This window comes from Chenopodium album, chromosome 11 (assembly GCF_948465745.1).
Source record: "Chenopodium album chromosome 11, dcCheAlbu1.1, whole genome shotgun sequence".
Taxonomy (NCBI): domain Eukaryota; kingdom Viridiplantae; phylum Streptophyta; class Magnoliopsida; order Caryophyllales; family Amaranthaceae; genus Chenopodium; species Chenopodium album.
The window spans coordinates 28,650,071-28,674,080 of NC_137844.1; the positions used below are offsets into that span (position 1 = coordinate 28,650,071).

General features: G+C 37.0%; 1 protein-coding gene across 1 annotated transcript; it reads right to left on the reverse strand.

Annotated features, from left to right (window-relative positions):
* Positions 1 to 5,085: 5,085 nt before the first annotated feature.
* Positions 5,086 to 23,552, reverse strand: LOC145568776 (protein C2-DOMAIN ABA-RELATED 4-like). The gene is made up of 3 exons (XM_081628185.1): positions 23,382 to 23,552; positions 5,964 to 6,059; positions 5,086 to 5,376 (listed from the first exon to the last, which is right to left on the reverse strand). The coding sequence occupies exons 1-3, from the start codon at positions 23,550 to 23,552 to the stop codon at positions 5,086 to 5,088; spliced, it is 558 nt and encodes a 185-aa protein (XP_081484311.1).
* Between the last annotated feature and the right edge of the window lie 458 nt (positions 23,553 to 24,010).

The following is a 24,010-nucleotide window of genomic DNA, read 5'->3' on the forward strand; positions in this document are numbered from 1 at the left end:
CCAACAGTGGTCCTCATCTACCAGGCGTGATCCAAGTGGCTTCGAGCATATTCTGGGCGGTCGTAGTCGTGGTCGTGGGCGAGGTCGCGGCCGAAGTAGGGGTCGTGCTACTTCTACATCTAGCTCCGGACGTGGTCGATCATAATCATCAGTAAACATGGAAACGCCTTATGGTATATGCTTTATTATTATTATTATTGTTGTTGTTAATATGTTTTACATTTAATTAATTCTTTTGGGATTTAATTAGTGCGGACGTTGTCAGGTTTTTATAATGCTAAAATACTTTCCTGGTGATTATTACAGGTAGGCAGATGAACATCGATGATTTTTTACACGTCGATCATTTTCCGAAATTCATGTTTCCGTTTTTGGAAGGTTGGCTTGACCCGATAGGTGACGGAAATTGCGAATTTCGATGTGTTGCAGATTTCTTTTTGGGTGACCAGGAGCAGTGGATGTTGGCCAGGACTATGGTTGCAAACGAGGTTGCCGCGCATCCTAACCTTTACTCTCAAATTTATGCTGATCAACTGGAGAACGAGGTTCTCGTATCAGATGGACTGGTGGGAGATGCACAAGTAAACATTGGATGGTAGTGTTTCAGGACTTGTTTCCGATCGCTAACCTATTCAACACTGCCATTATGCTTTTCGGTGCTGGCGTAGATGGAATAGGTGTGTATCCATGCATCACTATGCTACCATGGAGTGCCCCGTCCACTGCCACGGGCCCATATAGGGAGGTTGCAAGTGCCGAAACAGGAAAGAAAGTGTAGCTGACCCCCAAGAATATCGGTGAAGTTCGTCATAAGACTTCTTCACCTCTAAAATGCAGGAGGGAAGAAGGAGGTGACCACTCTTGTCAACGAACAAGGTGCTACCAACTAGTGTGACAAAGAAACCCATGAACTCAACGTCTGGGACCCGATCCAACAACTTGCACCGTTCATAGATGTTAGTCACTGCTACAGCACCGTTCTCCCAAATAGCTTTCGGCTTCACCAAAAGCTCATCCTTACTCAGCCCCAACAACTCCTGAAAGTCAACCTGGAGAGATGCACTGTCGCTAACCATGTCAACCAAGTCACCCTCAACGGGGATCCCCAGAATATAAGCGACGTCGTGTAGCATGATCGTCATCTCACCAAAGGGGAGATGAAAAGTGTTCGTATCCGGCTGCCACCGATCAACGAACGCAAAGATCAGAGGCTAATCAATGTGGAAATGCATGATAGACGGCAAGTGTTGTAGTCCAGTGACACTAAGGCGTGCACGTAAATCCGCACTCAGCTCTGTCTCCCATTTCTGCAACGACCTACACCACTGAATCCTACTGTGGCACCTCAACGGATCACGGTCATCCCCGACCCAAACACGAGAAGCAACGTGAGCTGCATAGCTAGGGATAAGACTGCCATCAGCCAGACCACCTGGCATCGCCTCGTGAACAAGCCAAGACGTATCTGAGTCTCGAGAACCACGAGACCTACGAGTACGGCCGGTGCTCGAAGTCGTAGTCGTAGAACCCACAAACCTCCCTCCTCTACCTTTCCTCACGAAAATCCCAGACGACGACTCCCCGTGCTCGAATCCTCCTCGCCCACTCTCGGAAGTCGTGGCATCCTCCGTGTCATCATGATCAGAATCATAATCATCCATGACCTGATCTAGCTCGTGCTGAGCATCCGAAGGCCAACCCAGGACATCATCTGCCGTGCGAGAAGCTGCCCTCTCCCTCCTAACAGAAGCATCAACACCACGAGATCGAGTATGTCGAGGACCCGATCCTTCGACACGTGTGAACTCGATATTTAGCCTTCTAACGGTTTGTGGCTATTATTTAATAAAAAAATGTAATACAAATAATTAATACTCAATTCTATAAATCTAATTAATATTCACTAATAATAAAAAATTACATTATTTTATTTTCCTAAACATAAATCTAATTTATAATCACTTAAAATAAACAATTACATTATTTTATTTTCCTAACCATAAATCTAATTAATATTCACTAATAATAAACAATTACATTATTTGATTTCCTAAACATAAACATAATTAATATTCACTTAAAATAAACAATTACATTATTTGATTTCCTAAACATAAATCTAAATTAATATTCACTAATAATAAACAATTACATTATTTGATTTCCTAAACATAAACATAATTAATATTCACTAATAATAAACAATTACATTATTTGATTTCCTAAGCATAAATCTAATTAATATTCACTAATAATAAACAATTACAATATTTGATTTCCTAAACATAAACATAATTAATATTCACTAATAATAAACAATTACATTATTTGATTTCCTAAACATATCAATCAATCAATCAATCAAAGCCTTAATCCCAAAAGTGGGGTCGGCTAACATGAACCAAATTTGATTATTCCGTGTAGTCATCAACATATATCTTTCTCCTCCATCCCTTACGATCCAAAACTTCATCCTCACGTAAATCCATGCACTTCATATCCTTCCTCACTCCTTCCAACCAAGTCATCTTTGGTCTCCCTCTTCCTCGTTTAATCCCTCCATGGTCCCACTCTTCCACTCTTCGCACCGGTGCACCCTCGGGTCTCCGTCTTACATGTCCAAACCAACGCAGACGATTTTCCCTTAATTTATCTACAATGCCCGCCACACCTACTTTCTTGCGAATAACCTCATTTCTGATTCTATCTCTTAAAGTGTTTCCACACATCCACCTTAACATGCGCATTTCCGTAACCTCCATCTTTTTAATATGCTCTTTCTTAGAAGCCCAACATTCTAATTAATTTGATTTCCTAAACATAAATCTAATTAATATTCACTAATAATAAACAATTACATAATTTTATTTTCCTAAGCATAAATCTAATTAATATTCACTAATAAAAAAAATTACATTATTTTATTTTCCTAAACATAAATCTAATTTATAATCACTTAAAATAAACAATTACATTATTTTATTTTCCTAAACATAAATCTAATTTATAATCACTTAAAATAAACGATTACATTATTTTATTTTCCTAAACATAAATCTAATTAATATTCACTACTAATAAACAATTACATTATTTTATTTTCCTAAACATAAATCTAATTAATATTCACTACTAATAAACAATTATATTATTTTATTTTCCTAAACATAAATCTAATTAATATTCACTAATAATAAACAATTACATAATTTTATTTCCTACACATAAATCTAATTAATATTCACTTAAAATAAGCAATTATATTACTTAATTTCTTAAACATATTTCTAATTAACATTCACTTAATATAAACAATTACATAATTTTATTTCCTAAACATATTTCTAATTAATATGCACTTAAAATAAACAAATATATAATTTTATTAATATGCAAAATAAATATATAATTAAATTAATTTTTTTTTTAGTTACGTAAACCGCCCAAGTAAGACGGTTTAACCACGGTCAAACCGCCCAGGCAATACGGTTTGACCGTGGACAAACCGCCCAGAAAATACAGTTTGATCGTGGTCAAATTGCCCAAACTTTACGGTTGAACCATGGTCAAACCGTATGTCCTGGGCATTTTGACCATGGTCAAATCGTCTAACTTGGGCGGTTGTACCACAGTTGAATCGCCCAGACAGGGCGGTTTGTGTACTTTTCCGGTGAAAAAAAATATACCTGCTCCGCCTGGCTGCGTCCTCCTCCCTCGCGCGTGCTACGTTCCTCGACCGTGGCATTCTCGGCAGTTATGGGCGGTGGTGGTGATGATATTGAAGTGGTGGACCTTGTGGTGGTGGTTGCAATGTGCGGTGGTGGTGGTGATTTAAGATGGTGAATGTTGTTTTGCGGCGGTAGCGGCGGCAATGGTGGTGTTGGTTGGTGGTGGTGGTGATTTTAAGTTTTCTTGAGAGGTTTTAAGCGAGGAGAGAGAAAGAGGTGATGTTAGAGAGTGAAAGAGAGAAAGAGTTTAGGATTTTGAGTATGGGTAAAAACGTAAATTCATTCCTAATTTGTGGGCGATTTTGATAAGAATGTGGGCGTTATTTAACAACTCCCTAATGTAATACCTTTATTTTCTATCTACCTCCTTGTACTCTAACACTTATTAGATCTTATTGAATCTATCGGGTGTTTTAATTTTTTCTTTTTTAGGGTATGATTTATTGATATCGGTACTTCATTTTTTTTTTTTTGTGTTATGATAAATCCATTCGAATATAAATTTGATGAGACATTTAATAATTTGGTATACTTGATTTGTTAGGCTAATCTTATATTCTTATTGAGCTTGTTTCTTGGATAAAGAAATTGGGATGAACTTTCAACTCGATCTTATTAAACCTTGTTCACTTCACCTTATTCTAACAACATTCAATATAATAAAATAAAGTTCAACAAAATTGACTTTTTACAAACAAAAATTAGTTATATTCATCAAAATTAATTTCAATTTAGTTAAAATAAATTTTAATTAATAAAAACCATTAATTTAAAAACAATATATTAGAGATTCAATAAAAATAAGTTTTAATGAGTAAAAATTATTTAAGTTTAGAAAAATAATTTAATTTCAGCTCATCAAAAATAAGGTGAAGAGCGTAGGTCCTTAATAATCATGATAAGAATGTTTACCTTCTTTTTTTCTTGTATATATAAAAAGCTAGTCACAATTCTTAAAAAAACAAAAAAAGCACTTTCAAGAATTTTTTTTATAGCATTATTGCCTTGTGTCTTAAAAGTTGAAGGAAAATATTATTAGGCATTCCTTATTTTTGTTTAGCCTATAATATGTCTAACTTATTAAAGTAGGAATTAGAGACATATATGACTATGATGAGGGCTAAGGTTTAACTAAATAGTAGAGAAATATAATATTGTGGAACAATTTACGAAACCCATATTGTGTGTATAGTTGATTAATTTTTACATAAATGTTCAATGGTTTATCAAAATCGAAAAGAATGACATTCTTCAAAAAAAGGTAACTATTAATTTATTTAGATAAAATATTTGAATTTTGTAAGGAAATGAGCCTATCATACTTTGGGTGGGGGTGACTTATGTGTCGCAAAAATTCTTAAATTCCTTTGCAACCTGGGAGATCGATCCATTGCAATTGAAGTTCCACTTCCCCACACTCAACATTTTTTAATCTCAAGCAAAAGTTTTGAATGACCCTTGAATCTGTCCAAATAATATGACTTTCTTCGGCTAAACAATTTTGTCTACAAGGTTGAACTCTTGATATTAGAGTTCCACTTGGTAGATTATCTAAGTTCATCTTCAAGGCGTCTATGAAGGGCTTGATGTCAAATTCTGCTTCCCCCATTTTATCATCTTTACTAAACATGTCATGGTCATAAACAGTCTGGGAGCACAATAATATGAAACGATGATAAAGTTAATTTAAGTGCTAATAAAAAAATGTACATATGTAATTTTTAAATAATAGAAACACTTTTATTATTGTTCATGATATCAATAGTAAGGACTCTCCACCTTTTATGGTTTTCTAATAGAATTTCAACAAAATGAAAGTTTGTCTTTATTATTAAATTTATCCTTTAAAAAATTAAAAATTAGAACAAGAATGAAATAAGCTAGATAAATTAATACTCCCTCCGTCCTTTTATTAGAGTCTCATTTCTAACATTTATTACTCACATAATAATAAAGGATCCCTTGGAATTGGAGGAAAGCTCTAACCAATTGAGCTATTCCTCACTCTTACAATAATATTGCTATTATGAGATGATCTTTACTAACTTAATTTGTAACGATAATTATAATTTCAGTATAATCTTTTGATATCTTTCAACTTTCTTCAATTATTTGTTGAATTAGTTTTCTTATAGTAATTATATTGTTACACAACTTACTCGATAATTTATCAAATGCCAAAACAACATCGTACTCTCGACTTTCGGATAACAAATAAATGAGGAGCTATCTTACCAGCTGAATAGGTAAACTGGGATCTGAAACGGAAAGGGTGAGATCTTCATTCCATTCAGGGTTCACATCTTTCTTAATGACACGAGTCTTCAATTTCTGAATTTTTTTTTTTTTTTTTTTTTTTTTGTAAAATGAAAAAAAAAAAAAATTAAATTAAAGATAAAGATTAAAAAATCCAAATTTAAATTATAGAATTGATATAGTGTTACACTATTTTAGTGTTTTACAGAAAACTTTCCCTAGTACCTACTTATTATACAATATAACTTAAGCAATAGATTAACTAGTAATTGTTTATATATACTAGCTTTGTTTTATTTTAGGAAAAATTAACAACATAGGTCTCAACTATTACTGATCTTTTTTAAAAGGGCTAACCTATTAATTAACTTTGGACAGACCCAACTATACTTATGTTTTCTCAAAATAGTCTAGTGTGACTTGTTACTTGTTGAACCGATAAACTTTTTAATTAAAAAAAATATTTTCAATTTTTACCTATTACGCCATAACCACCACAACTCCGTCCTCCTAGTCTCCACAACATAACCACCAGTCAACCACTTGAATTTCCACCACCACCATTTTTCTTCTAACTCCCATTCTTTCTCTCTCTCCACTACTTCCCATTCTTTCTAAATTCTAACCACCTCAAACTGGCAACCAACGTTTCCGCTATCCCGCAACCATGGCCAATTGTGGCTACTCATCTTCTCTCTCTTTGCTTAACCTGCTGGAGATGATGGTGGCTTCAAAAAGGTTATTGATGGGGGTGTATTATTACGATGTTGTTCGATGGGTAGGTTCTTGGTGACGATTTTGTGGTGGTTGAGTGGGTGGGTTTTATACCTGCTGGAGATGGATCTTGGATGGGTTAATCGGTGATGATTTTTCTTATGTGCGTGGGTGGTTTGTAGTTATGTGGGGGTGGTCTGGGTTGGTGGTTTTGTGGCTGGGGTTGCTTTGATGGTGGTGGTTGTGGACATGGGGTGGATGTGGCAATATTTAATCCATTATAATGCAGATTTTGCTCATGTATTACATAAATTGGAAGATAATTAATAACTACGTAATTCCTATTACATAATTTAACTTGTAGTCTAATCCGATGATTGTTGCTTGCCAGTTGCCACTATGCATATTGGATTGATTTATGCAATAATTTTAAGTTTTAAAAAGTTGTAAAAATTTTAAGAGAAGAAGAAAAAATTGCTAAATTGGAGGGGGTTTTTATCGAAATAAAAAAGAAAGAGGAAAATTTTGATTTTTGTATATTCAAGGCCACGTGATATACACGTGAAATTAGGGATGTCAATGGGGCGGGGCGGGGCGGATGTTGGCCTTCCCATCCCCATCCCCACCTATCATTTTCATCCCCATCCCCATCCCCATCCCCGCGGCGGGTCTAATATTCATCCCCATCCCCGCCCCGGCGGGTACAACTCCAAAACCATCCCCGCCCCACCCCCCACTTGGATATCCATCCCCGCCTAATCCCCACCAAATACCCGCCTAATCCCCACCCAAGACCCACCAAATTTCCGTGTCTCAAATACACAATCCTACATAATTAATACGGATTATAATATTAAAAAAAATATTCTTAATATTACACACATTTTTGTTTATAACATAAGTGTAGTACAAAATATTATAATTAATATTTATTTCACGTAATTATTTTTATAAAATAATATAAAAGTATATGTGGGTATGAGGTGGGGATGGGGCGGGTACGAAGTGGGGCGGGTGGGGCGGGTACAACTTAAAATCCACCCCCGCCCCATCACCCATGGCGGGTATCGTTTTCATCCCCATCCCCGCCCCACCACCCACCAAACCAAGACCCATCCCCGCCCCACTGGGGCGGGGATGGGGCGGGTCTCCTACTTGACCCGCCCCACTGACATCCCTACGTGAAATATTTTACCTACAATAGCAGGTCGGATACAGACTGGGTCCACGCGTGTGAACTACACAAAATAGTTGGTTCAGTCCAAAGTTAATAAAAAGGTTGGCCCTTTTAGAAGACTAGTAATAGTTTGAACCTTTCTTGTTAATTTTTCCTTTATTTTATGTGTAACAAAGGCCGTAACATGGATTTATAGGCAAAATTTGTTAGTGAGTGTTAAATGGAGAGAGAAAGATGTAGATGCATGTAATGAGGAGAGAAATGACACCTTAAAAATGAAAGAGAAAACATATATAATGTGTAGCATTCGTTTCTAATAAATATTGCATTTAATATGAAATGAATGTACTCCGTGGTATTTATTTGTAAGCTTACTTTTGTCAATTATGCAACAAAATTAAGTTCTTCTAATTCAAGGATTTGACCTATCATTATTACCATCATCACACACTTGTACGAAATTGTAGATAATGGTCATGCAAATTAAACAGGGAGTAGTTTGAGAATTATTATTTATTACTTTCTCCTTTCCAATTTAGATAACACATATTCCTTTTTGAAAAATTTCTTTTTATAATTAACACGCTTTTATTTTAGGTAAATTTTTTATGGTAAATTGTCAATATACCGTCACACTCCACTTTAAACTCCCCACAATAGAATATTCTCTCTACTCCCTGACCCCCTTTCCCTCCTCTGTCACAGCCACAACCATGGCTAATTTTCTCTCTTTTGCGTCAGCCACCAGCCCACCACCACCCATACATTTTAGTCGTCACTTGTCGTTGACTTTACCTCTCTCGTCGCCGGTATTAGTCTTTTTCCTTCGCATCGTATTTGAATTGAAGAAGCATTTTCTAGTGGAGGTATAGAGTGAGATAATGGGTGTAGTGAAACTTGAAATCGAGAAGAAGAGACTCATTTAGAAGCAACCATTTTTCAAAAACCACAAAACCAAAGCAAGTCTCTACCATCAACACCAATATCACATCCACAAAGAAAGAGAAAATTCATCAAAGTTTTGAGCATCAAACATCAAAAGTAACCCCACACTAAAATTTTGAAATTTAGAGGAGGAATTGGTCATAGGGAATATTATTTATTTTTTTGAAGGGTCATATGGAATATTATTTTTATGTTATCATACGAAATTGTAATATATGTTACAATATATTTAAGTTCTTGGCAGTTTACCTTATTGTCCATATCTTTAGGCTGACACTCAATCTCAGCTTATCATTATAATTAGTGATTGTTTATGATTTATGTATTTGCATTTGTAATTTGTCTAATTTATCTCTTTGATAATGTTTAAGCTCAAATGAGTTAGACTACTTGAAATGAAGAACTACTTATGATATCTAAAATCTATTATGAAGTATTAATTTATGTTATTAATGTATCATCAACTCAACTATCAATAATAGGCCAAATTAATAATTCTTTAAAAAACAAAATCATTGATATAACTATAAAAAATAAAATACTTATGTAGACAAATAGGCAAATAATGAAATTAAAAGCCAAAGACGTTATATATGTAACGGTCGTTTTGTGTTGCGTCGAAAAAGACACACACTAAATTTATTAAGTTTTTTTATTACTCCGTCTATATTTTCTCCTCTCTTTTCCCAAAAAGTTACTAATTCTAGTAAAAATGTAGGGGACATATGCAGGGCCGGCTACTAGGGGAGCTCATTGAGCGATCGCTCAGGGCCCCCCTTTTGTAGGGTCCCCTTTGTTTTTTATTATAAATTTTTTTTAAAAAAAAAACTATTCTTCGATAAATTAATGAAATGTAGTACTAATAACAAGTATAACTGCTTCTTTTTAATCTAAAAATGAATCAAAAGATTAATTTAGTTAGCTTAAGTGATTTTTTTGGGTTCAAATGAAGGAAATGAAGAAGCACTAAAGCAGAGGTTTAGTTTATTTGCTTAATTTTCTTTTTGTTTTGTAATTTTAGATTTTCATTTTCTCTTTTATATGAGCTTTTATTTTCCTTTTTTCTTTTCTACTTTTTCTTTTAGTTTATTTCTTTGCTTTAATTACCTAAATTCTAGTTCGTATTGTTGGGGTTTGGTGAGTCCGACTCACCGCAGAAACAAACCCAAAACCAAGACCACACTCGCAATAAATAAAACCATAAACATAATTAAATTAATCACAAGATTAAGATAAGCTAATTACCCTTGACGCGTGCTTCGCTCCAAATGAGCTCTTACTTGAAAGCTTCTAGTCCCGCTCGCACGGAGACCTCCAACGAAGTCCACCCGCACCAACAAAACCGACTAGGTCCAATGTCTTGGAGTTAGCAAGACCCGACCAATAAAACCCGAGTAATAATATTGAGTTCAAAGGTTTTCACTAATTGTGATGCCTTTTCCAACTCTTACTCAAGCATCTTTCCCAATGCCCATACTTGGGTATTTATAGGAAATGATGGGAGTATCATTTACTCTCCCATCAATGTGGGATAGTATGATTTTTCCATTTTATTTTAAAGCTAAAATAAAATCAATAATCAAGCTAGTAATAAATCAACAAGTGGCAAGCTCATGTGAGTGGTTAGGTGAGGACCATTTGGAGAAGGGGGGGACCAAACTTGCTCCCCACTCCCTCTCCCATAACCGGCCACCTCACTCCCCACACACTCAAGGACCACAAGCCACATGGCACCCACCCTTGGGCACCAAGGCAGCCAAGGTGGGCTGCCATGTGCTGCTGTCCGTGGCAGCCACGCCCAGCAAGCCCAGCAAGCCCAGCACTTGCATGCGGGCTGCTGCTGCTGCTGGCCAGCACGCCCAGCATGCTTGTGCGGGCTGCTGCTGCTGGCCTTGTGCCTTGGCCAGCGCTGCTAGGCAGCAAGCAATGGCCTAGCCATGCTGCTGCTAGCTGTTGCGAGCTGGCGCGCCTAGCGTGCTAGCTCCGGCAGCTTGTTGCGGCATGGCTTGCTAGCCATTGTGCGCACAAGGCTGCGCCTAGCATGCTAGCACGCACTAGGCAGCGCCTAGCCTTGCGATGCTAGCATGAGTGCGCTAGCACGCACCAGCCAGCCTAGGCTCGGCTTGGTGCGCATGCTAGCCACCATGCTAGGCCCATACGCCCTTAGCACTCGGTTTGCTAGGGCATTCCGATGCTAGGGGTATTTCGGTCTTTTGTTGATTTATTACTATTTCTCGTCTCGTCTTTCACTATTTTTCGACTCGACTTCCGACGCTCGGTTTCGACGCTCTAAGCTCGAATTTCCGACGTCTAAATAAATATTACTCGGTCGACTCATTAATTCCTTCCGAATTAATTCGTCGTTTCGGTTTGTTGAATGCTTGGGTGTGACCCGAAGGGTTCAGTCAAGATTAAGCTGTAACATTAATTATCCATTAATATTACTGATCGGAAGCGGCCTCCACCCAGGCATTCCGATCACTTGACCTTACTGAATATATTAGCTTTCTAATAATTCTGAACCCGCTAACGGAATAGTACACTTGTTTGAAGGACACCATTCCTTTCAATCTCCCACTTGTCCTTCCGGACAAGTGCTCATTTTGTGTACAGCCCTTTCCTATGTCGCTTAATGTCTCTTCATGAACTATAAGGTAAGATTTATTTTGTCATCCTTATTACGTCCAGAAGTGTTTCCCGATTCCGAGTCCGACTGTCAATAAACAGATGATTTCTAAAATCCATCCGAGCACGGCCATGCATTTTACAGTCTCGCTCTACGAGAGGCCTTGAATACAACAAAGACATCTTCCCTATTTTACTAGGGGGACATTCCCAGTCTTGTAATGTAGCTCCTCTTACTGAGAGGACCTAGCCGCCCGAGTGTTGCCGTTATAATCCCCTATTACGGCAGACGTTTGACAACATCAAAGCGAACTAGTACTCAAACAAGAGAACTCACAGTACTCATGGTCGAGGAAATAGGTTCCGATAGCCATAATGAGAAGTATACTTATGACAAATTTTTAATTTCTTAAAGTATTCTCATAGGTCGATCCAGTATGGTTCTAAACCAATACCTGTGCAAATGATTTATGACAATCATGTCCTCGTAGCACATGAAACGGTGCTATAAATCAGACTACACACTAATCTCAATTGGTCATTAATCGTCCATCGTTTAAATGACCTTGATTAGGGATAATTTTCGATTATAATATTCAATGTTCACTTAATAGGTGTTTCCTTACCAAGACTGGTCTTGATACCCTATTTTGAATATTCTCAGAATCGAATGGACTCATTATTTAATCCTAAACCACAATTAAATAGCATAACGGAGTAATAAAATGTTGCATGAAATTTTATATTACTCCAAAACATGAATGGTTTTCCTTAGTGTCTTACATTAACTTTTCTCAAAATTAACTAAAACACTAAACAAGGAAATCAAAGCCAGTCTCCTACATGCTTGATTCCCATTGCCTCAACGTGCTTGTTGTGCTTCACTTGAGGCAAAGGTTTAGTAAGTGGATCGGCTACATTGTCATCCGTTCCAACTTTGCAAATTCTGATTTCACCCTCTGATTTCCATTCTCGAATCATGTGAAATCGCCGCTTGACATGTTTGACCTTCTGATGTTCTCTAGGCTCTCTGGCCTGAGCAATAGCTCCATTGTTGTCACAATAGAGGGCTATTGGACCCTTTATAGAGGGTACAACATCAAGTTCGCCAACGAACTTACGAATCCAAACAGCCTCCTTAGCTGCTTCAGCAGCTGCCAAGTATTCGGCTTCAGTTGTAGAATCTGCAGTTGTACTCTGCTTTGCGCTCTTCCAACTAAACGCCCCTCCATTTAGACAGAACACATATCCAGATTGCGATTTGAAATCGTCTCTGTCTGTCTGGAAGCTTGCGTCGGCATAACCTTCCACAACCAAATCCTTTGTACCACCATACATCAGGAATTTATCCTTGTTCCTTTTCAGGTACTTTAGGATATTTTTGGCCGCAGTCCAATGCGCCTCTCCTGGGTCTGATTGGTAACGGCTCGTAGCACTCAAGGCATACGACACATCTGGCCTAGTACATATCATGGCATACATGATAGATCCAATAAGCGAAGCATATGGAATCTGATTCATTCTTACCCGCTCATCAGGTGTCTGTGGACACTGCTTCTTGCTTAGGGTTATGCCATGTGACATTGGCAGGTGACCTCTTTTGGCCTCCTCCATGCCAAATCGAGCAAGTACCTTATCAATATAAGTACTTTGACTCAATCCAATCATCCTTTTCGATCTATCCCTATAGATCTTGATGCCTAGTATGTACTGAGCCTCTCCCAAGTCTTTCATTGAGAAGCACTTTCCAAGCCAGGCCTTTACAGACTCTAACAACGGAATGCTGTTTCCAATGAGCAATATGTCATCGACATATAAGACTAGGAAGGCGATGTCACTCCCACTGACCTTCTTGTAAACACAAGATTCATCTGGATTCTTGATAAAACCAAACTTACTGATGGCTTCATCGAAACGCAGATTCCAACTTCTGCTTGCTTGCTTTAATCCATAAATGGACTTCTTAAGCTTACAAACCTTCCCAGCATTGTTTTGGTCGACAAAACCTTCAGGCTGTGTCATATACACAGTTTCTTCCAAATAACCATTAAGGAAGGCGGTTTTGACGTCCATCTGCCATATTTCATAGTCGTAATATGCAGCAATCGCTAGGAGGATCCGAACGGATTTAAGCATTGCAACTGGTGAAAAGGTTTCATCGTAATCAATACCATGAACTTGTCTGTAACCTTTTGCCACCAATCTAGCTTTGTAAATGAATACATTTCCATCTTTGTCGGTTTTCAACTTGAAAATCCACTTACATCCGATCGGTGTATAACCTTCGGGTAAGTCAACCAAGTCCCAGACTTGATTATCAAACATGGAATCCATTTCAGATCTCATGGCCTCTTGCCATTTAGCAGAGTCGGTGCTTGCCATCGCTTGCTTGTAGGTTGCCGGTTCATCTCCATCCATAATCAGGATGTCCTGATTCTCGGTTAATACTAAACCAAGATATCTATCAGGTTGAGATCTCGGCCTCAGAGACCTACGTAGGGTAATGGATTGAGCATTTGCATTGTCGGTTCGACTTTGCACATTTTGATCATTTTGACCTGCGTCAACAGATGCTGTTTGAGCACTCTGACTGTCATTATGATTTTGTTGCTCATCCTCACGAACTTCGACGAGTTCGATTTTCCTCCCACTTGTCATTTTGGAAAGGTGCTCCTTCTCCAAAAAGACACCATCGCGAGCAACAAACACTTTGTTCTCCGATTTGTTGTAGAAGTAATACCCTTTGGTTTCTTTTGGGTAGCCCACAAAGTAAACCTTGTCAGATTTGGGATGAAGTTTGTCAGAGATCAATTTCTTGACATATGCTTCGCATCCCCATATCTTTAGAAAAGATAACCTAGGAGGTTTCTTCGTCCATAATTCATATGGAGTCTTTTCTACAGCTTTTGATGGAGCACGGTTCAGTGTTAGTGCCACAGTTAGAAGTGCGTGTCCCTAGAAAGAGATAGGAAGATCACTAAGACCCATTGTTGATCGTACCATGTCTAACAAGGTCCGATTTCTCCTTTCGGATACTCCGTTCCATTGTGGAGTTCCTGGAGGTGTCAATTCTGAAAGTATACCCTTTTCTTTCAGATGGTCATCGAATTCTTGGCTCAAGTATTCACCACCTCGATCCGATCGAAGGGCTTTGATTTTCTTGCCAAGCTGATTTTCAACTTCACTCTGAAATTCTTTGAACTTTTCAAATGATTCAGATTTATGCGACATGAGGTAGACATAGCCATATCTACTATAGTCGTCTGTGAAAGTGATGAAATATCGATGTCCATTTCTTGTGGTTGAGCTCATTGGTCCACATACATCGGTATGTATAAGACCCAATAAGTCACTTGCCCTTTCTCCCAACTTGGAGAATGGCTGTTTAATCATCTTGCCTAATAGACATCCTTCGCAATTCTCAAACGATTCTAAATCAAAAGAGTCAAGAACACCTTCTTGTAGAAGTTTCTTGATGCGTTTGATGTTAATGTGGCCAAGACGACAATGCCACAAGTAAGTCTGATTTGACTCCATGGTCTTAGCTCTTTTGGTATCATTATAAACAATTTGTCCAAATACACAAACGTGTCATTCCATAAATATAAACAAGATGATATGTCTTGTGATCAAGTTTACAATGACGTCCAACGCCACAAGATCAAAATATGGTAGATAAAACTAAACAAGTTTTAAATCTAGACAAAATATGAGGTTACAAGTTTTCTTTGAAAGATTATCTTCTTCTTCCACTTGTACTCATATCCACTTGAAAAGCATCATTCACTTTGTTCCTGAAATAGGAGCATATAGTGAGCCAATTTTTCCGATATCTAATACCTCATAAATTGCTTATGTTCAAGTGTAAAGATGATACCTGAGATCGAGGTTACTTTTCCTTTCGCCTCATCTGCTAGATACATGCTACATTCTCTTTTGTAGTGTCCGGGTCTACTACAATAGAAGCAGCGCATCTTAGCTTTGTTCTTGAACTCCTTCTTCTTTGTTCTCAGGGCAACCTTAGCCTTCTTGCAAGAATAGGTTTTCTGGAGCTCTTGAACAACTTCCATCAAGGAAAGTTTGTTCCGTTTGGCCGTAAGTCGCATCTTTAATGCAACATACCCCGAGTGGAGTGAGCTTAGTAGCATGGGAGCTGCTTGCTCATCTTCCACTGGTTTGCCAATTAGCTCCAGATGGGTGAATAGCCTTGTCATGTTGAGCACATGAGCTTGAAGTGGCATCCCGGGTCTAAGTCTTGCATTATAGACCTTAGCCCATACTTCTTGTCTCTCTTTGATGAGACGTCCATCTTGCGGTGGCTTGATCCTCATGTTCGAGAGTGACCTAGTCACATCTTCCACAAGTCCATCATAGTTGCCTCTGGTACTCTTGGTGACTCTCAAATTGACTACATCTTCTAGAGCTTTGAGCATCATGTCCGGAAAATAGTTGGAGAACTTCCCCTTCCATTGTACCGGGATGGAGTTTGCCATGAGTCTGGAAACTCTTTTGCAATCCTCACTCCATTCCTCATGTGCCTCATCACTCATAATCCCCTTTGAGTAGAAACTCGGGATTTGAGTGTCCAGAATGTGCTCTAGGTAGCAATTTCGGAGGGTCTTTCGGAGTTCCTCTTCCCATTCCTTAAAGTTTACCAAGTTCAGAGAAATTGGCAACTCTTTGGGCAATTCCGGGAGCATAAGGTCGTTGTCATTAGTTGAAGACATGATTCTACAATTTGAAAGAATTTAAAATGAAAAACCATTCATTATACTTAAATAAGATTGAAATCATGCATTTTAATCAAACTTATTTAAAACGTCTTATTCACACATTAAAGATTGTCCCCAATTTTGGTGAGAATAAGTCGATTCCAAGATCCAAAGAAACAAAGAGTGGTTAAGCATGCTTTGGCTTGTCTTAACACTCAATCTCCTAAGGTAAGCAACGCTTTGCTAATGGCTCCAAGCCACTCTTGGTTGAATAAATCGTCGCATCCAATGCTCTCTAAACAATTCATTCACTTTGCCACGACATGTTAGGACTCCATCACTCATATCGTTGAGTATAACCAAAACCACTTGCATACCTAGTATGCCTTACGTTCCTTGGAGAAGTAGTGATGCCTCGCTTTGGCGTAGCCCATCACTACCCTCGTTCGGTTGGTAAGTGTGTTTTGGAATGGCAAGTTTTACTCAATTTTAAGGGACCTAGGGTTTCTATGTTGGTTGATTTAAGTGAACTTAATTAATCATCTCAACATTCGAAATCCTAACCATGCATCTAACATATAATTCAAATATATAAACATAAATATATATATCGAAAACATAAATAGAGATGCATTTGGCAACTAGCATGACCCCTTGAGATCTTCAAGTCTTCAAAAGGTCTTCTTTTGCAACTTCATGGCTTCGTCTTCTAAGAACTCCGTCTTCAAGACTTGACCAAATAATATAATTGCTAGTTACTACGATTAGGACTAATCTAAATATTAAGGTACAAAAATACTCAACGGTTCGCAGACCGTATTTAGATTTACAAAAATACATCACGGATCACAGTCCGTATTTTCTATCCTAATCGGGCCCCACTAGTTGCCATTTCATAAAACCTGTGAGAGAGTTTTACATTCCATTCATCCATTCACTATCTGTGAATGGCCCCATGCATTTTACAACGATCAAACAAGTAACAATGCATAAAACCGCGCGGGAACTAGTAATTAAACTAGGTGGTTAATTCAATTAACACGCCTAATTAAACTAGTCAAAGTTGTTTTAACCGGTTATGGTAATAACTAAGAGACGCTCCCACTAAATTCCGCATCCAATCTTAACTAATCCAATTAATTAAGTCGGTGAACCCAAATATTTGTCAAAATTAATTTTGCAAATGTCGCTCAAAAACCCGAGGCCTAGCCTCCAAAATTTTAATTAAATAAACAAAATAATTAAAATAATTAAAACGACAATCTAAGCAAAATTACGTATTCCATAATGTCTAAGTGCCTAGCACTAAGACTTGGAACCCAAAATTGCCCTTATTTACATATTAAGCAATGCTAAAATTAACTTAAAATAGCATCGCCTTAATAACCCGGGGTTATTGTGCCAATTATGGGATCGTACGTACCGTACAACAAGCTCGTAACATACCCATTCGCACCCCCGCAACACCAAGCATGCCCATGGGCTGCTTGTGCTCGCACACGCCACGCCCAGCCAAGCCAAGCGTAGCAGCACGCACAGCGCGCACAGCACTGTGCTGCTGCTGCGCCATGCTGCTGCTTTGTTGCTGGCTGGTGCGGTAAGTGGCTGGCAGCGAGCAGCAGCCCACGCCCTTCCTCGCACACACAGACGCACAGCACCACGCACCTAAGAACGAAGCACCCAGCAGCCTCGGCAGCCACATATGGGTTGCGTGAGCAGCCCAGCTGGCCGAGAGCTGGCTCGGGACTCTTAGGCCTCGTGTTGCGTGCTAATGCTTCGAAAATTATCGAATTTTATGTGTGACATTATAAATCAATTCTAAATTAATTTTAGAATCAATTTTGAGGAAAAATGAAAAATAACAAGTCCAACTTAAATAATTCATCCAAAGCAATTAACCAAATTTATTACCAAGAATCATTCTTTAATAAAATTGGTTTAACTTGGTGTAACAAAATAAATTAGGGCATTTCTCACTATTAATTTAATCACTTTAAATTAATCTTGAGATTTTGACAAAATAAAAGGGAGTTGGAAAAATGAACATAAGTTCAATAAAGACTCCAACTTTAATACTTGTGACTTCATGAAAAATTATATCTTCCAATATGAAGATAAACCAATTTCTATCACAAGTTTTAAACTTTATGATTCCAATCAACTAAAAAATGATTAAATCAACAAAGTTTAACCAAAATTCATGGAATTTAGTAACTCAAAGTTTCAATCACTTATCATAAGTAAAGATTGAATCTTTAATACTTGGAAGCATCAAAGAACAACTATTTCACACTCAATGCAATTAATTTGCAATTATGTGAAAAATAAAACCAAACTTTCAAGCACCAATTACTACCAAGTAATCATGCTTAAAGTGGTCTAAAATTGCATATAAAATAAGGAAAGAACCATTTACATAACCACCATAAATATGCAATCAATTTTCAAGGTTAGAAAGACTTAAAATTTTTCGTCAAAACGAAAAATCCCTCGAAAAATGCATTTCTGGTCGTTTTCTGGCTAAAAACCGAGCCCTAGAAGGTTAAAACCATTTCCAGAACACCTTTTCCACCCAAAATTCACTATTTTTGGGTCGAAATCTGGGTTCGGGGCTGAAGATAGCTCTAAAACGAGGTAAAATTTGAAAAACGAGTTACTAATATAATTAGCAACTTAAAACCAGAAAAAATAAGCCATAATAACACCTTGAAAATATTATGATTTTAAAATAAACGAGCGAGGCTCCGATACCGCTGTTGGGGTTTGGTGAGTCCGACTCACCGCGGAAACAAACCCAAAACCAAGACCACACTCGCAATAAATAAAACCATAAACATAATTAAATTAATCACAAGATTAAGATAAGCTAATTACCCTTGACGCGTGCTTCGCTCCAAATGAGCTCTTACTTGAAAGCTTCTAGTCCCGCTCGCACGGAGACCTCCAACGAAGTCCACCCGCACCAACAAAACCGACTAGGTCCAATGTCTTGGAGTTAGCAAGACCCGACCAATAAAACCCGAGTAATAATATTGAGTTCAAAGGTTTTCACTAATTGTGATGCCTTTTCCAACTCTTACTCAAGCATCTTTCCCAATGCCCATACTTGGGTATTTATAGGAAATGATGGGAGTATCATTTACTCTCCCATCAATGTGGGATAGTATGATTTTTCCATTTTATTTTAAAGCTAAAATAAAATCAATAATCAAGCTAGTAATAAATCAACAAGTGGCAAGCTCATGTGAGTGGTTAGGTGAGGACCATTTGGAGAAGGGGGGGACCAAACTTGCTCCCCACTCCCTCTCCCATAACCGGCCACCTCACTCCCCACACACTCAAGGACCACAAGCCACATGGCACCCACCCTTGGGCACCAAGGCAGCCAAGGTGGGCTGCCATGTGCTGTTGTCCGTGGCAGCCACGCCCAGCAAGCCCAGCAAGCCCAGCACTTGCATGCGGGCTGCTGCTGCTGCTGGCCAGCATGCCCAGCATGCTTGTGCGGGCTGCTGCTGCTGGCCTTGTGCCTTGGCCAGCGCTGCTAGGCAGCAAGCAATGGCCTAGCCATGCTGCTGCTAGCTGTTGCGAGCTGGCGCGCCTAGCGTGCTAGCTCCGGCAGCTTGTTGCGGCATGGCTTGCTAGCCATTGCGCGCACAAGGCTGCGCCTAGCATGCTAGCACGCACTAGGCAGCGCCTAGCCTTGCGATGCTAGCATGAGTGCGCTAGCACGCACCAGCCAGCCTAGGCTCGGCTTGGTGCGCATGCTAGCCACCATGCTAGGCCCATACACCCTTAGCACTCGGTTTGCTAGGGCATTCCGATGCTAGGGGTATTTCGGTCTTTTGTTGATTTATTACTATTTCTCGTCTCGTCTTTCACTATTTTTCGACTCGACTTCCGACGCTCGGTTTCGACGCTCTAAGCTCGAATTTCCGACGTCTAAATAAATATTACTCGGTCGACTCATTAATTCCTTCCGAATTAATTCGTCGTTTCGGTTTGTTGAATGCTTGGGTGTGACCCGAAGGGTTCAGTCAAGATTAAGCTGTAACATTAATTATCCATTAATATTACTGATCGGAAGCGGCCTCCACCCAGGCATTCCGATCACTTGACCTTACTGAATATATTAGCTTTCTAATAATTCTGAACCCGCTAACGGAGTAGTACACTTGTTCGAAGGACACCATTCCTTTCACGTATTATGTTAGCTTTAATTACTGAACTTCTCTTCTTTATTAATTTTTTTTATTTATTGGTTTTAAATTCTTGACATTTTTTTAAATAAATAAAATGAGGTATTGGAAATATAGCTTGTGAGGGTTTGATTGATGAATTTGCTTTAAAAAAAATGCTCGGAGGATCGATTATAATCAATAATAATTTTGGTGAACTTTATAATATAAAAAATTATGAAATATATTCTCATAATTTAGGGGCCTTTTTTAAGATTTCGCTCTGGGCCCCTAAAATGTCCAAGACGGCACTGGACATATGCGTAAGTAATAATCCAGCTAAATAGAGTAATTTTTACGAGCCTCAATGTTGCAATTTTGTGATACATGTAAACATTTTTTTATAAGCTAAGCATTAGGATTTTATATATGCCTGTTTTAACTTCTATTCTTCATTTATGATTAGTGTAAGCATAATGCTTAATGAAGTGATTTTTTTTATAATTCTGTAATTGTACATTTGTCTCATTAATGATATTATTTGATACTTCCTCCGTTTCTTTTTAGTTGACACGTTTCCTTAGTCACATTTGTCAATGCACAAATCTAACTGTTAATATCTTTGAATACCGCTAAGAAAAATTTATGAAATGTTGATACTTCGAAAACATATATCGTGGCGAATCTAACAAGATCCCATGTAATTATATTTTTCATTACGCATAAAGCACAAAACACGGCCAAAAACAAGTATGTGAATAGTGCTAAAGTCAAAACGTGTCAGCTAAAAAAAACATAGGCAGTATTAGAAAACTAAGAAATATCCGTTTAGAAAAAGGTGTTAGAAATATATGTCATAATAAGTAAATTTTTAGGTGTTGATTATGGTCCTAGGTTACATTGTGTGTATTGGTCCTAAGTTACATTGTGTGTATTAAATACTATTAAAAAAAAAGGGTTTTTGTAGGTTATGCCACCAAATTTCTTTGGTTTCTAAGCTGTGTCTATGCCTTTTCAAACGTTTAAACTGTGCCCACAACCTCACTAATTTTTATTAACAATAACCTTGATGTTAACAATAACTTTTTTTTATTATTTTATTTTTTGATTTTTTAAAGTGTTAAACCAATTAGAACAAGACACGTATCAAATTAATAACGCCACGACACCATTGTTGATAAAATAACTTAACTTTCGTTAACGGATATGGCTGTCAAAGGGTATTGTTGATAAAATATCGTGAGGTGGAGGGGACAGCTTATAACTTTGAAAATGCATGGGCACAGCTTAGAAACCGAAGAACTTGGGGGGCATAGCTTAAAAAAAAAAAAAAAAAAAATAAATAAATAAAATTGGCTGGTGGTGTACAAAATATTTTTAAAAAAATTTGATTCTATAAATTGAAAATTACTCCGATTAAAAAGGTTAACAAATTTGGTAAGAAGATTGGTTAAATTTTGTTTATTAAGTAATTTACATGCTTGAAAAACAATCAGGTTAGTTAGTAAATAAGCCAATTTCCATTACTTTTTCTAATTAGCTTCTAAATGATAGAATATAAAATATATTTTTGGGCCTCAACCATTAGCTTAAGTTTTTAGTTGAGTTGGTCCACTAACATGGTATCGGAGCCAGCGTGACATAAAGATCACGGGTTCGAATCTCATCCACCCCCCCTCACTTTCAAGTGGAATATTAAGCGCTGGGTATGATGAGGGCCCATGCAGCATCCACACTTCTAGCTTAAACGAGCTCTCATGTAACAGGCATAATAGAGTATAAAACATATTCATGGATCTCAACCATCAGCTTAACCTTTTGGTTGAGTTGGTCCACTAACACTAAATTCATAGATTGTATGTGTAAAGAATTTTATAAAATGTCATTGTCACTATCGGATCTACGTAGTCACAAGGAGCACAACCCTAGTTATTTGTATAAATTTTTTTAAACTGCAACCTTATACTGAATGTGAAACATTGTTGCAGTGGTAAAAGTAAAATTTGCCAAAATTGTGGTAGTGCGGTAAGGCCATCAGGATTCAAATCCCACTTGCTTATTTTTCCATTGTCTTTTTTCCTTTCTATGCACTTTAACATATCCTTACTCTTTGTTTGTATAGGTATAAGAAAAACATTAAAAAATTAAAAGTAATTTAAATTTCTCGAATACTCTTATCAATAAAGATTTTTATTTTCATTTTTACAAATTATTTACGATGTATATATCGAGTATTTTATTAAATATAATGATAAATTAGATATAAATTGTCTAGTATGTAAGAAAAAAGGTACAAAATTACTAGTATTAATTTTTAAAAAATTAAATGATTTGATACTTCATACCATCATGCATTTTTTTATTGTAATTATTTTTATAAGTAGTATAATGTATCTTAGTAATTTTTTTTTAAATAAGTGCTCAGTCAAATATATGCATGTCTAAAATCACATTGTCAATTGATAAGAACACAACAATAAACTAACACATAGCATGGCATCAAAAAAACTCAATCGGTTTATTATTTTGCTAATCATTTTTGGGGGACTTTTTCAATATGAACAATACCTTAATTATATAACATCCGATTTTAATTTAAGCTTTAAATTTTCTTAAACTACTACGCGCTACCCCTGATTGGAAATCCTGGATCCGTCACTGATCATTGTTCTCTATATATATATTTTTTTTTGAACTATCCTTCCCCAATTATTTAAACATTAACATTATGTTACATAATATTTTTTAATATTAAAACATCGGACACAATTACCTTGAAGTAACTAGAGGTAAAATCGGTGATATAGGAATATTGCAAACACATCTTTTAATTATCATAATTTTATCTAATTCAATATTCAAGATGATTGAATGATATTAAAATACATTTTGAAAAATCAAGATAAAATATAAAGAATCATATACTATAAAATATTTTATAAAAATCTATATAAAAAAAAGGATTATAAAATATAAAAATTGTCATTATGATATGAATGCACATACTTAAAACAAGAAGGGAGAATAACAAATAAGAAGAAAGATTAACCTGTTTTCCCATCTTGATAACAACATAAGGATCGCTTGTTCGAACATCTCTAACCGCAAGATTTATCCCTCTAATTACTTTCACTCTCAATAGACCCAAAAGATTATCCATCAAAGAAGATCCCGAAGATAAGCGTCCACTACAAGGTGGTGTTTTCGGAGGAGATTCCATTTTTCTTCTACTTTTAATGATATTTTACTCACTGAAGCCCCAATTCTTTTGGTGATTAAAAAATTTTCTTAGTCTCTTCCATCTGAAATCAAACAAATAAGTTAACAACATTAGACTTTAATTTTTTCTTTACTATAAAGAAAAACTCCATATATAATAAAAAGGTTTTTTTGTATAGATATGAATATTTTATTATCTTATTTTGTATAGATATGAATATTTTATTATCTATGTCTCATTGAAATATTGATTATAGCAAGAGGCCCGCAAACCTTTTCAATATGTAAATTTGGAAATTATTTGGGATAAAAAATCGTATAAGTTTTTCTTCATCCAAAGGTTTATCAAATTAATGATGAATAGTATTTATTATTGTGAAATGATCTTACACATCAATAGGGAGGAGAGAGACAATGAGAAGGAGAAGATGAAGGGAAATGTGTGATTTAAAAAATTGA

What these genes read in the sequence shown, in the direction of transcription:
- LOC145568776 (XM_081628185.1), bottom strand. Translation starts at nt 23,552, where the DNA reads ATGGAATCTCCTCCGAAAACACCACCTTGTAGTGGACGCTTATCTTCG. An exon ending in TTATCAAGATGGGAAAACAG is followed by an intron (nt 6,060 to 23,381) that starts GTTAATCTTTCT and finishes AAAAAAATTCAG; the next exon opens with AAATTGAAGACTCGTGTCAT. An exon ending in CCAGTTTACCTATTCAGCTG is followed by an intron (nt 5,377 to 5,963) that starts GTAAGATAGCTC and finishes TTGTGCTCCCAG; the next exon opens with ACTGTTTATGACCATGACAT.